The sequence below is a fragment of the Cornus florida genome, unplaced genomic scaffold, assembly GCF_030987335.1.
Source record: "Cornus florida cultivar Cherokee Brave unplaced genomic scaffold, ASM3098733v1 CherokeeBrave_3.0.0_Hap2_Chr08, whole genome shotgun sequence".
Lineage (NCBI taxonomy): Eukaryota > Viridiplantae > Streptophyta > Magnoliopsida > Cornales > Cornaceae > Cornus > Cornus florida.
This window is the reverse complement of record NW_026775578.1, coordinates 39,050,868-39,064,595: the sequence shown is the minus strand read 5'-3', so window position 1 is coordinate 39,064,595 and position 13,728 is coordinate 39,050,868. Positions and strand designations below refer to the sequence as shown.

General features: G+C 31.7%; 1 protein-coding gene and 2 non-coding genes across 3 annotated transcripts; all 3 read right to left on the bottom strand.

Annotated features, from left to right (window-relative positions):
* Window positions 1-223: 223 nt before the first annotated feature.
* LOC132271388 (TATA-box-binding protein-like) lies at window positions 224-7,454 on the bottom strand. Its single transcript, XM_059772743.1, has 10 exons — window positions 7,207-7,454; window positions 6,697-6,810; window positions 5,459-5,546; window positions 4,958-5,029; window positions 3,867-3,917; window positions 3,595-3,639; window positions 3,346-3,438; window positions 850-951; window positions 668-741; window positions 224-563 (listed from the first exon to the last, which is right to left on the bottom strand). Coding segments are annotated over exons 2-10 (603 nt in total). The 5' UTR covers window positions 6,774-6,810; window positions 7,207-7,454; the 3' UTR covers window positions 224-562.
* A 3,530-nt stretch (window positions 7,455-10,984) lies between these two features.
* Window positions 10,985-11,076, bottom strand: LOC132272004 (small nucleolar RNA SNORD24). Its single transcript, XR_009469951.1, has one exon. It is a non-coding gene; the product is annotated as a small nucleolar RNA SNORD24 (small nucleolar RNA).
* Window positions 11,077-11,227: 151 nt separating this feature from the next.
* On the bottom strand, window positions 11,228-11,303 carry LOC132272271 (small nucleolar RNA R12). Its single transcript, XR_009470015.1, has one exon. It is a non-coding gene; the product is annotated as a small nucleolar RNA R12 (small nucleolar RNA).
* Between the last annotated feature and the right edge of the window lie 2,425 nt (window positions 11,304-13,728).

Sequence of the window (13,728 nt, the reverse complement as noted above, 5' to 3'; positions counted from 1 at the left end):
ATTGGTTAAGTGCCGTATGACTGTTCTTATTCCAGGTTAAATATATATATATATCCATTATATATTGTGCAGAACTACCAATGCCAATTCATATTCATGCTTTACCAAAAAGAACTACTAATGCCAATTCATCATATTCATGCTTTACCAAAAAGACCGGTCCAACCTTCTTTTTTTTTTTTGAAACCATTTATGCTCATTTTTTAAGTCTGAAAATCGAGAGTAGACACTCATATCATTAAAATGTCATTAATTCCTAATGTTGTTAATATGCTTTACATAGAACTGTACCGAACTCTAATGCAACTAATGCAGTAAAGTTCAAACAATGCCAATGTTTTTCTTATTCATCTCTGCAACAACAAATATTGTAGTTTTGGTACAAGCAGTAAACTAAGTTACTGGGGATAACATTTCGGGGAAAATTGTTCTAGTCCTTTTAATATATATATCTTCAACAGCCAAGAGCCAGCGAGCACTCTCTCCTTTCAACATATTTACAGTTGGTCAGCAGTTACCGCCCCAAGTGAGCACATCAATCCTGCTGTACCTCCCATAAAAATCTGCCACAAATTTTGAAAACAAATGAGATGAGTTAAATTTTGGGGACGACTCGGGTTTCTGTTTAGCAACATGACTAGATATACATGCAACACAATTTTCGTACCATTGTTGATTTTTCCTGAACTCCGTAAGCACCGGGTATATGTTTTCAAATGCAAGATACGTTTCATCTCGCACCTGACAGTTTAAATTGGGTAAGGAACCATCATAGCAAATAAAATAAGACAATGCAGAACCAAATCCAGTAACTGATTTTTCTCATATACACTGAAATCATGTCATTACCTTAGCTCCAGTCAGAACAATTTTCCCGGAAACAAAGATAAGCAGCACAATTTTTGGTTGCTTCATACGATAAATCAATCCAGGGAACAACTCTGGTTCATACTGTACCGACAAATGTGAATCGTGTGATCAATTCCAGAAAGCACAATTAGAAGTATCGCAACACATTTAACAAAATATTCAAAAGTTGCAAATTTGACATGTTCATTAGCGCACAACTCAAAAACAATATATTTTGATCCAGCAAATTCTCTAATCAGTCAAAAATGTTCAAGAAATTTCAAATTGAATATAAGATATTGTGAATAAACCCCTCATCACTCTCCAGGCTCAGTCTCTCTGTGTTAGGTGGGATTGGTGAATAAGGCCTGATATGAGAATTGGGAGTTCTCAGGCATTACCACAACCAGTATGAACAAACAAAGAGTTACCAAATTTTTGGACCTTGTCATGGGTTGTAAAGAGTTTTTTTGGGTAATGGGTTTATAAAGAGTTGCCAACTCTAACACACACACACTCTCTCTCTCGGATTTTGTATCTCTTTCTCTCCACCATGGAGCCACAACAATCATCAGTCATTTAAATGCATTTCCACCCATCTCCATAGCTAATGAGTTGCCTATCAAGAGTGAGCATAGCAGAATATGTTGATTCTTTAGCACTGGAAATATTTTAGCTACCAAAAAACAGATCATTTTAAACAAAATTAAGGGCCACTTTGCCAATTAAAACTACTGAGACAACACATACACAATAACACACATTTCTCTTCCCACTTAGCCTGGTTTAATTCAACTTCAAGCCCATAAGTAGTACCCAATCCATATACCAACAGTGTCAGCCAGAATTGATTTGGAACTCAGAGAGTCAACTCAACCAATATTAATAACTAATAAAAAAAATGTAGCATATTATAAGAACCAATAGAACAGATTCAACAGAACTGCATAATCCCCACTTATCCAAAAAAAAATTGCATAATACAATTATAATTTTGAGAGCAAAGTTATGTAGTGCATATATTTATATATATGCATACACATAAGAGAGAGAGAGAGAGAGAGAGAGTACGCTAATGTATTCAGCCATCTTGGGGACAGCCTGACTTGATGAGGACTTCAAGGCCGAGACACATGAGTTCTAGAATCAGAACAGCCATGAGACCGGTAACATAGAGAAAGAATGAAATTAAAGAGAGAGAGTTGAGAAAGTGAAGTGTTTGGGCATGTAAAGCGAAGTCGTTTATGAAAATGTCCTTTTTGGACATTTTGCTTCTATTTTTATTTTTTATAATTAGACCTCATGGCATATTCACACAATTTTTATAAGTTTGGGGGGGGGGGGGTGTTCTGGGGGGAGGAATTGCACTTTACACAAGAATAATTCCACTACAAAATTCATGGATCTTAACCACCCATGACACAAACCCCAGATGGTTTCTGTCACACAATGGAACATAAACCCCAAGTCTGTAATTTTACCAAAACCGGCCCCCCTGTTTCCATTCTACGGTCACGAGCCAGACCAACATGTGATGACACCATTATAGACCCTCAGGCTCGGGTTTTATCCATGAGTTAATAATATAGGAAAGAAGTTTCAGTGTTTCTGCTGTTGAGCTACGACTCTCGCTGTGGTCTATTCTAGCAGTTAGCATGGTCCTTTTACTGCTCTTGGCAGTGTTGAATCTTTCTATAATGGTTCCTGTTTTCTGGTGTAGCCTTCTAAGGCTGTCTATATTGCAAGCTATTTTGGATAGCCTTTAGGGCTGGTATATTTTGTAGGTTATTCCATATCTTGTACAGTTTCTCCTTTTTTAAAAAACAAAAAGGCAATCATTACTTTAACGGGAAAAATATAACAAATAAAAATAGAGGAAATAGATTGTCGGAAGCACACTATTCCCTGGAATCACCACATACAGTAGGGTACTAAATTGTGTCCCATGCTTTTTCACATTGCAAAAACTAGTTTATTCCATAAATACACAATAAATGATTGATTTGTAATCTTATTTTGGCTACTAAGAAAACCCTTCACAAATAAAGCATAACATTCTGGGAAATTCAAATAACCATGGATGGCGATTCTACTATTACAAACCCAACACACAATTACCAAAGTAATTCAAAGTAACTCGTGAATGGTTAATCCACTCTTCTTTTCTTTTTTTTTTCAATTTTTCGCAAGTGAATTTTCCTAAATAAACACCTCCATTACCCCTCAAAATCCCTGTCTACTCCGTCCATTGTTTTTTTCTAATATAATTTACCAAACGTTAGTCAAACATTGACATTAAAGCCGGCTTTTAACTTGTAGGAGATAATTTATGGAAAGAATTCTCAATCATGGTGGTGGAATTAAAACAGAAAAAATTCACTCCTCTATTTCAGTGAAGTGCAAAAACATCTATTTGAATAGAACTCCATTCACAGCGATGGTATTAAAACCGAAAAATTAATAAAAGAAAAAAAAAAAAAATACATCACGGCTTACACTAGAAAAAGCGCCATGGGAGTATGCAAGGCCTTCAAGTCTAATAGGAAATTTAACATCACAGGAGCCCACAATGTTCTGGATCTTGAAATCCTAAACCCACCACAAAAAAATAAATAAATAAATAAAATAAAACTTAACACACAATCAGAACAATACAGAACTTTGTAATTCGTGAAAGAAACTAACAGCTTACATGATAGATGATGTCTTTTTTCTTTTGGCAGAGAGAGAGAGAGGAATATATACCTTAAACTTAGCTGGAAAACCAAGCTTTTGAATAATTCGAGCATACTGAAGAAAAAAGGAAAGAAAGACAGTAAGAAAAGGGAATTGGAAAGAAACTGATCAAAAAATTAATACTGCCTCCCATCTCAAAATTCATACATTAGATTCAGTCACAAAAATGAGAATCAGCTGACAAGAGGTTCATTGTGGTATCCCAAATTGGTCTCTAGTAAATTAAAGTTGAGAGCCTGAGATTAACAAGGAGAAAATGCTTTCATAAAGACATTAAATACCTTTCGTGCTGCCAATTTTGATTGGTGCTCGCTTTTCGCACCCGTACAAACCTGAAGCAGCACAGAAAGACAGAAATAAAGAAGTGTCATTGAAAATAACAGACTAAAGAAAGTCAATAAACATGCTTTCAATCAAAATGGGATGAATCTCCAACATCTCATCAGGTCATGTGAGAGTCATTTTTTTTAATAACTCCAACTCTCTAATAGAAATAATAAGAAATGACGTGAAGTAAATGCTGCACAGAGGTTTAAATCAAAAAGGATGTGATGAAGACTTTTGAGTCATACATTCTACTGCCAAAAACAAAAACTCTGAGGCACAGGGATGGAGCCAATTGAAGCTTTTTTTGTTTTCCCACACACTAATTTTTTGCCTATATATTTGTAAAATATTGAGAAATGCCCCCCTGAAATTTCTGTTTTTTGAAAAAATCTTTCTTAATTTTTCCTCTCTTTTTTACTCTTCTTCTAATTCCCTTCAAATTTATATATATATATATTCCTATTCTTCAATCAAATCCTTTTTTTTTTTCTTTTTTTTCTTTTTTCAAAGTTCTCTCATTTTTATTTTTATTCTTTTCTTCTTCTACTATTGTTTTTGTTCTCTCTTTTTGGAACTTTTCTTCTTGCACTCATGCATGATGAATGTGCTTTAACTTTTTTTTCTATCTTATTTAATTTTATTACTGCAATTTTATAATGTCTATTCTATATTTTTTCAATTTTTTCTCATTGTAGTTTTTGGGCGAAAAATGGCATAACAATTTTTCAGTTAGTTGTTTATTGTCATGTTAATTGGGAAAAAAAAAAAACTTTGTTATGTTCATTGTGCCCCCCAAAAGGAAATTCCAGGTTCCGTCCCTGATAAGGCAGTGCTTTTATGAAGGGTATACACGGGGGATGAAATAAGAAGCAACTGCTAAAGAGAAATTGAAGTTTCTCACTGTGACTTGGGCAGCATGACAAAATTGAGAAGCAGAACTTTTGGAAAATGAGAGAGAGAGAGACAGAGAGAGAGAGAGAGAGCGATTCAACCCCCAACAAAAAACCAAAAATCTATACCTATAAAAATAAAGCTACAAACTCACCATTTTTCCAGAAGCAAATATTAATGCGGTCGTTTTCGGTTCTCTGATCCTCATGATCACAGCAGCAAAACGCTGCAAGAGGATTACAGAATAAAATATAAAAAAACAGATCCAGTGCAGGTTGCTATGAAAGAGGAAACAAGAAATACTATTTATTGCACAAACAAGGTTAGACTCCTCAAATTCAACTCTGATTCAAGCTTGCAACTATTATTATAGGTCTATAAGCAACTCCCAGAGATTAAACTTTCAAATACCTCAATAATTTTCCTTTTAACGAAAAATTACTCTTAAAAAACTGTCGAACAAACGAGTTTTCAAACGATTTGCTGCTTCTTTATTCTTCTTTTTAAGAAAGCCTAAGTCTTTTAAAAAAAAAAAGTAAAAATTTGCAGATAATTAAAATGTCATCACATTTCCATCAGATTGCAAACAGAAGGGGAACTTAAAGTCTATAATAATGTTACATACAAATAAAGACATATATGCTTAAAAGCATACCTTGGGATTGTATTCGGCGTTACGAGCTTGTAGTGCAATGGCCTTAAGATCCAACTTGCAATCCAAGTTGACAGTAGATACTATGTTTCTGGATGTACATCAATACCTTATTTAATAACATAATAATCAAGAAAAAGAGACATTTGCACACCATTTTTCTCAACATTAATATCATAATAAAGTATTTACTCAAGGAATGAAGTCATAATTGGCTTTAAAGGTTTCTTATTGTCCAAATTGATTTATTTAAGTGTTATACAGGCAAGACTAGCGGAGAAAAATCTCTATAGGTCAGCCCTTGTATGGACAAATGCATCATGAACATGCCCATCAATAGAATGATCGAACAGAAAACAATTAAGCACATGAAAGAGAGCACCAACATTATAAACATGAGAACTTAATGTGGTTTCACCTTTTCCCTAAGTGAGATGTATCCATTTTCTCTCCCATACCAAGTTCACTAGGTTCAAGAAAACTACTGATACAGAACTATTTAAATATAGTTGAAGGGGTAAGTTTACATTTAATTAGCTATTACACTAAATGCCCTTACAGATTTACTCAGATGTACTTAACCATTGATCATACTCCATCTCATATATTAGCCAAAAATACTACTCCCTCTATCCCAAAAAATTGTACACCTTTCCATTTTTGGCTATCCCAAAAAGAAGTTGATGTGTATTACACCTTTCATCCATATCTAAATTCTAAAACTAAAAACTAGGGGAAAAAAAAAAAAAAAAAAACCTAAAACTAAATGTCAAGGGGCTCGAACACCTAAACTTATATGACGTATGCAATACAAGTCTGTCTAAAGCGATTTTGAAACTTACTGTAACTAAATAATATATAGTTCATATGTACGTATAATGGAAGCCAGTCACTGAAGCCAGTCGCTAGTGACGCAAGTCAAGTTGTATCACTTTGAGACACCCTATATTGCTATAATTAGATGATACCCATCTAGAACCTACACCCAAATGCATTCAAAATAAAGTACCAATGTATGTTCTATTTGTGAGCTTAAAACTAGAGTTCCAACTCTTGCTAAATAGAATGGAGTAAACCCACAGTTGAGGTGAGAAATTCCTAAGTGCAATTGGACTCAAAAAATTTTAGCTCATTCCCACGTTTAAGCATACAATGCTGTATCGATTTTGTTCTATTCAAAATTTTCAATAAACAATTTCATCATTGACATGGCTTCAATTGTAAACAGAAGAGGATCTTACTGTAGTGTAGGGACGATTCCAGACGGATGCTTGGAGAGATCGACAGGTTGGCTCCCTTCCAAGACTTGATCTGCCATCGATTCCTTTTCTCTCACAATTCAGAATTGTTCCTTTCTATTCAACATAACAGCAAATTCAAAACACTTTTATCAATAATCTCTTGTTTTGTACCACCATCTAGGGTTTTCTTTAACTCAAAACCAATGATACCAACTAGGGTTTTTTTTTATAAGTATTCGCTTTCCAGAAAAAAAATTCAAAAGTCCCGTGAATTTAAATATATATGATCCAAGATCGAGTGATTTATAATATATACATACACACACAGAGACACATACATATATCAGTGGGTTTGAATAGTTGTAACTAAGAAAGAAGATTTGAGGTCGAGAATTTAAGAAAAGTTCAGTTTTAAAACTCATTGAGTGCAAAGTCCAGTTTCAAGTGCAAGAAAATCGAAAACTGTTCATGAAATAAAAGATTTGTAACAATCTGCGAGAGAGAACGGACCTTTTGAATGAAAATCTAGGGTTTTCTTTTACGCAAAACCGATTGAGAAGCAAAGATTTGGCGGTCGATATGAGAATTGAACGAGTAAAAACTGAAGTCGGAGCGTTAAGGATTTGAAAAGGGTTGTTTTTATATGGCAGAGAAGATTGATAGAGAGAGAGGGGAGAGAAATTGATAGAGAGAGAGATAGTTGTGATGGGTTTGTTAGGATCCGGAGGGAGAGCTTACGGATGAGCTGTGCTGCCCTAATTGTAATTTACCAAAATAACCTGTATTTTTTAACAAGTCGTTCTCGTTCAGGGGTATATTTGTCATGGAATAAGAGAAAGTTTGGGTGAGTCAATGTCAGAATATGTTTGTGAACGACAACTAGTTCTTTGCCAACTGTCAAGTTCTGTATAAAAATATCTATATTTGGATTGGCCCTCCCACACTTCATGACATCAGATTATTCAATTTAAGTTCGAAAATTTTTACATAATTACCCAGATTAAAATGATTAAGAAAATAAAAATAAATATTAAAAATAAAATCTTGATTAAGAAAAATAACATAAAGTTTGACTAAAGCATATAGTATAATATAAATGCATTCTGATATTAAATTTTGATTGTAAAATTTTGAATTTATTCTTTTTCAAACAATTATGTTCATTAATCAAAATTTGGAATAATTTTGATGGAAAAAGAACTCATGGGTGTTGTTGTAATGAGATGCACCTCAGAATAGTTTTTTTTTTTTTTTTTTTTGTAAATTCTATAAAATAAAAAAAAATAAAAAAGGGAAGGGAGGGGGGGTTATTTTATTTGAGAATACATTTCACATTAGGATCAGAAAAGGAAAAACATTCTTACTAAAAAGAAAAAGAACAAACAATTTTTATTTTATTTTAGAATACGTTTCACATTAGGATCATATGATCCTTTTAAATTCAAAGTTTAGTGTTGTAAAAAAAAAAAGAAAAAAAAATTTCAAAGTTTCGTTCCATTGCATTAAATTGATATTTTGTAATTGATACCGAATATGAATACACGATATACACACGTTAATTCGATCAATCTAAAAAAACAAAATATAGTAAAATATATATATATATATATATATATATATATATATATATATATATATATAATTTTTGATCATTTGTTAAAAATATTATGAATTTAAATGAAATCATTAATATAACAAGCATCTTTGGCCATCACTTAATAAAGTTTGAACTTTTCTCATCAATTATACTATCATTTTTTGTTAAAAAATTACACTTTAATATTTAAAACTTGTTAAAAATGTGCCATGAAGTATCTGAAGTATCGAATATTGGAGTTGTGCTTCCTAAAAGACATATATATTTTAATTCAAATCCACGTGTATACTATCAATGTTCTCATGTGTCACGCAACAACTTTACACGGACTTCGTATTCCCGTAGAAATATTTGTGCTCCATGTATGTTTTAAGTCAAATCCACATAAGTGTCATATCACGATTTCCTCATTTCTCCTAGAAGTATTTGCGCTTCTTAGAAGACATGTACTATGTTTTATGCTTCGTTTAGTTAGAGGGATGGAAAAATAGATGGAAGAGATAGGAGGAGTGATGGATGAGATATCCTAAGAGAAGGAGGGTGTCTTTCCCTTTTTATGTTTGGTTGAATGGAATGGATAATAGAAATAATGAATGGAGTGATACTTTTTTCTTATTTAGTTGGAATGAAGGAAAGAAGAGTTCTTATATTATTTTTACCAATATGCCCTTTTATATAAAATTATAAAAGATAGATATTTATTTCAAAATTTTTGAAAAAGTTAAAATTGTAAATTGCCAATTCATAGGTATTATGCCTTCTTTCTCTCCTCCCTTCCCTCCACAAGTGGAGGGATAGAAAAATATAAAGGAATGAGGGATGTTTCATCCCTCCTTGTTTCCTTCCTCTCTTTTATTCTCTCCAACAAAACATAAAAATATTTATCCATCTATCCTCCCATCCATCCCCATTCAATCCTTACCTCCAACTAAACATAGCATTAATTCAAATTCACATGTATTCTCCTAAAAATATTTGTGTTTCTTAAATGGCCGTGTATTTTAATTCAAATCCACATAGACTATGTATATTTTAATTCAAATCTATCAATGTTCTCATGTGTCATAATAACCATTTAGAAGAGTGTTGAGTTTAACTTATTCGAGTTAAAGTTGAGTATTTTAATAACTAAAATTTGATTCTTTTAATGAAAATACCTTAATAAAAGTACCTATTAATTAAGTTTTAAACAATGTTTTACATTATCAGGGAGTACTTGAACTGTTTGGCAAACTATTCATGATGGTACCACTGCCCCCTACCTTTTTTGTTCGAAAAATTAAAATTTTTAAATACACTTTTAATGTACTTGTTTAGTCAACAAAAAAAAATATATGTATATATATATAGTTTAGTAAAATTATAAAAAACAGATGAATTTTTCCAAATCTACCCTCTTAAGAGCAACTTTAATGCTCTCTCATTTGGGCCTCTCAAACTCAAAATATGAAAGTTGGGTAAAAAAAAGCTTCTTCAATGGGCTCTTATTTGAACTCTCAAAATTTGAGATTCTCAAATTTCTTCTCATATATAATAGCTGTCAAATTTTTTTTGGCAAGTCTCTCATTTTCCAAAATGGTGTCGTTTCTCACCGGTCATCACTCACTCTTCTTGGTTAGGAATGGATTCTTCTCTCTCTCTCCTTGTCTATTGCAATATGGGTTTTGAGCGTGAAGATTGATTTTGTAGTTTGCAGTTGCACAGATAGAGGGGGGAAATTTCAAAGTTGAGAACGAGAATAGAGATAGAGGTGATTGGGGAGGCTGAAATGATTTGCCCTAAAAATATTTACAATATGGGTTTTAAATTTCGGATTCTTGTTGATTTTGTAATTTGCAGTTGCAGAGAGAGCAGAAGGGGGGCAATTTTAGAGTTGAGAACGAGAATAGAAATGGAGGGAACTTCTGATTCCTGTTGATTTTGTAATTTGCAGTTGCAGAGAGAGAGAGGGGGGACAATTTCAAAGTTGAAAACGAGAATAAAGATGGAGGATTGGAAGGTTGAAATGATTTGCACTATAAATATATTTTTGTTCCGAGAAGAAAAGGATAAGAAGCACATATTATGTATAATATATATTATATATAAATTTCTAAAAAAAAATTATATAAAAAAATTAATTCACTAAAAAAATTATAAAAAATTTGTTTTTTAGGTTTTTTTTTACCTGATATTTTAAATTTATATAATTTTTTAATTAAATTTAATTTTAATTTTCTTCTAATGCCTACATTCTACAATTGAGTAGAATTAATGCCTACATTCTATTCCACAATTTTTTTTTTCCTAGTAATCAGTTGACTGTTATTGTAAGTTTTAAATTTTCAAACACGAAAACAATCGAAGTTTCTAATCAATCGTCAATTCTCTCATTCAATCCAATCGCCCACTTAGCCTTGTTGGTTCACAAAACAGTCTCCGTACTTTCATCCCACGTTTTTGCACAAAATCTATGTTTTTCTTTGTACCTTAAATCAAACTGTGTTGGATAATTAACATGAATTTTCTAAATAATTTTTAATATAAGAAATATAAGTATTATTTATTCCAATTATACTTGATAATTGCCAGAATCCAGATCTGTTGAATTGTTGTGTACACATTATTAAATGTATAAGATATATATATATATATATATTAAAAACCACAAAATAATATTTAAACAAAATTGATATAGGAAAACGAAGAAGAGGCCTCAGAGATCTTGGTGGATAAAAGATCATCAGATGGATTCAGGAGGAACCCAATCAAGAGTAGCAAATATCAATATCACATCACCGGCCACAAATATATGTATATATATATGTTCTTTTAATATTAAATCCATAACCAAATAGTTTATTTATTTAGATAAAAAATATAAAACTATATAATCTATATGTGTATATATATAGATATGTATATATATAAGAATGAGGAGATTGAAGATCCATGATGAGTCAGAAGTAGCTGGTTGTAAGATCATGGCAAATCATTGGGAATCCGAACGATTTTTTTCATCATCCATCATCATGACTCTAATAATCCCCTTTAAAACTAATAAAATAAAATAAAAATTCAAAATCAAAAACACAATTATATATATATATATACACACACACACACACACACACACAAATAGATGTATCTACCTTGTCACCGATAAATCCTATTTTCAGATGAAAGAATAGTCGGAGCTAAAGGGAGCCACATATACATATATACATGTATATATATATGTATATTTATTGTAGCCTAACGATAGATCCCTTGATCCACTCAGATTTTTGGCATTCAATCAAGGAATTGCAATATTAGGCATACGCTTATACATCTATACATCTATATATATATGTGTGTGTATAAATCACTGATCATACGAATTAAAACACAGATTCAGAAGAAGAAAGAAGACTGAAGACATCGAATTCAAACATGGAATAGAGAACGAAACCCTAGTGCCGCACCTTTATCAGGTGTGAACACTCCCTGCAACTCTCGAAGTCTCAATCAACTGGTTGCTAATTGATGCAGATATGTGTATTCTGCGGATACTTATAGAGAGAGAAAGAGAGGCGTCTCAGAAACCCTAGAGCGATAGTTATGCTTTAATGCGGCGGGGTCGATTAGGGTTAAATAAGCGTTGGCACAGTTTGGGTGGGCCACTTGTAATCCAAGCCCAGCTTCGAATTAAAGAAGTTTGGTGGAGTAAGGAAATTTTCTAAATTTCTGAATTTATATAATAACCCTTAATGCTTTCTTTTTTATGGTAAATTTGATGCAATTCAAATCATAAATTGGTAATTTTTCATAATTTCTTTTTAGAAAAATTTATACTAATCAAATAAATTATAAATAATTTAGTTTTCTTTCATACACTGTACTTTCCTTTTACTTTCACTTTTTAATTTTTCATTATTTATTTCTATTTAACCAAAGAAAACCTAATGCATTATATATGTGTATTTATTTTCCTTTTCTTAATTAGTTGGTGGTACACACTTAGTCACACAATTCGTTCAAAAAGGCCCGCTCTCAAGCTCCGTACACGAATTTGCGATTAGGGAGCATTTTTGCAATTCGCGAATTTATTTTCCTAATTCGCGATTTCCATAGGAATTTACTTTATATAGTTAAATTTGTTAGAGTCCCAGTGATATGGAACACCTATATTACCATATATGCATTTATTACTTAAATTTTAGTGTGCCCTTAGTATATGGCGTTGCTATACTACCAAATATATATATATATATATATTAATTATACATGTTTGAAAATATCCTACTAAAAAACTTTTCAATTAGAGAATATTACAAATAAATTACGCATCTTTTAGTGAAAAAAGTTAGCTTATTTATTACATATATCGTTAATGAATAAATAATCATGAAAATATTTGCATATGGATTTAAATAAATAAAAATATATATGTAATATAATTTTATTTAAACAAAATAAAATAACTTTCTCAAGATGCTCCTGCTCAAAAAAAATTTAAACTTTGACGCTTTCACGCACTCGCTCCTGCTCCCGCACTCGCTCCCGCTCTGTGTGACTTAGGGTACACATGTATTTAGGGTTTTATATATATCATGTTTTTCTAACATTGATCTTCATTCACATTAATATTATTAATGAATATTATTTGACTTTAAAAACAAGAAATGTACTCTCAACCAAAACCTAGGAAAAAAAAGAAAAGAAAAGAAAAAAAATCAACTCAGGTCATAAAAGTTGAATTTAAGTAAAGTTTGATTAATGTCAAAGTAATAAATAAAAAACTATATCTGTAGGTATTAAGAAATACCCATTAACCCGAATCAATCCAAATCAATTTTACCATTGGTTCAGTTTAAAATGATATATCGATTTGTTTGGAATCAAATTTTGTTAAAACCACAAATAGTTTGTTTATAATTTTTTTTCAGGAAATTAATTTGGTTATAATTTTGTTCAAATAATTATATTCTAATTCACTTTGGACATGCTTTTCGAGAAACTATTGAGGGCATCTCCAATGGACTCTCCGAATTCAGGCTTTCCGAATTTGCCACATCAGCATTTTTTCATAACTATGTTAGCATTTCCCATAGCCACGTTAGCGTTTTAGAATCTCCAAATTTTAGCTATCGGATGTACTCCAATAGTGCATTTTCGCTTTACAAAAATATTAATATTTTAATATTTTTAAAATTTAAAATAAAATTTATTTTTTAACTTTTTACTAAAAGTTATATTTCTAACGGCTATATTTTTCATGTTATATAAACAACCATTTGTTCATCCCATCATTATTACATTCATCTCAACTTATTATAGTAAAATATCAATTCACATCTCTTTCAATCTCAAAATCCCAATGGCTTCCTCATCACGATTTTTTCCTTTGTCAGGCTCTAATTCTCCATCTTCTTCATCATCTTCTTCATCATCCACTTCATCAGATAACGTTA

Excerpts from the sequence above, each read along its gene's own strand:
- LOC132271388 (XM_059772743.1), bottom strand. The coding sequence starts at position 6,773 with ATGGCAGATCAAGTCTTGGAAGGGAGCCAACCTGTCGATCTCTCCAAG. Across the intron at positions 3,439-3,594 it reads GTTTTCCAGCTAAGTTTAAG|GATTTCAAGATCCAGAACAT; the intron begins GTATATATTCCT and ends TGGTGGGTTTAG. Across the intron at positions 952-3,345 it reads CCCATGGCGCTTTTTCTAGT|TATGAACCAGAGTTGTTCCC; the intron begins GTAAGCCGTGAT and ends TTGTCGGTACAG.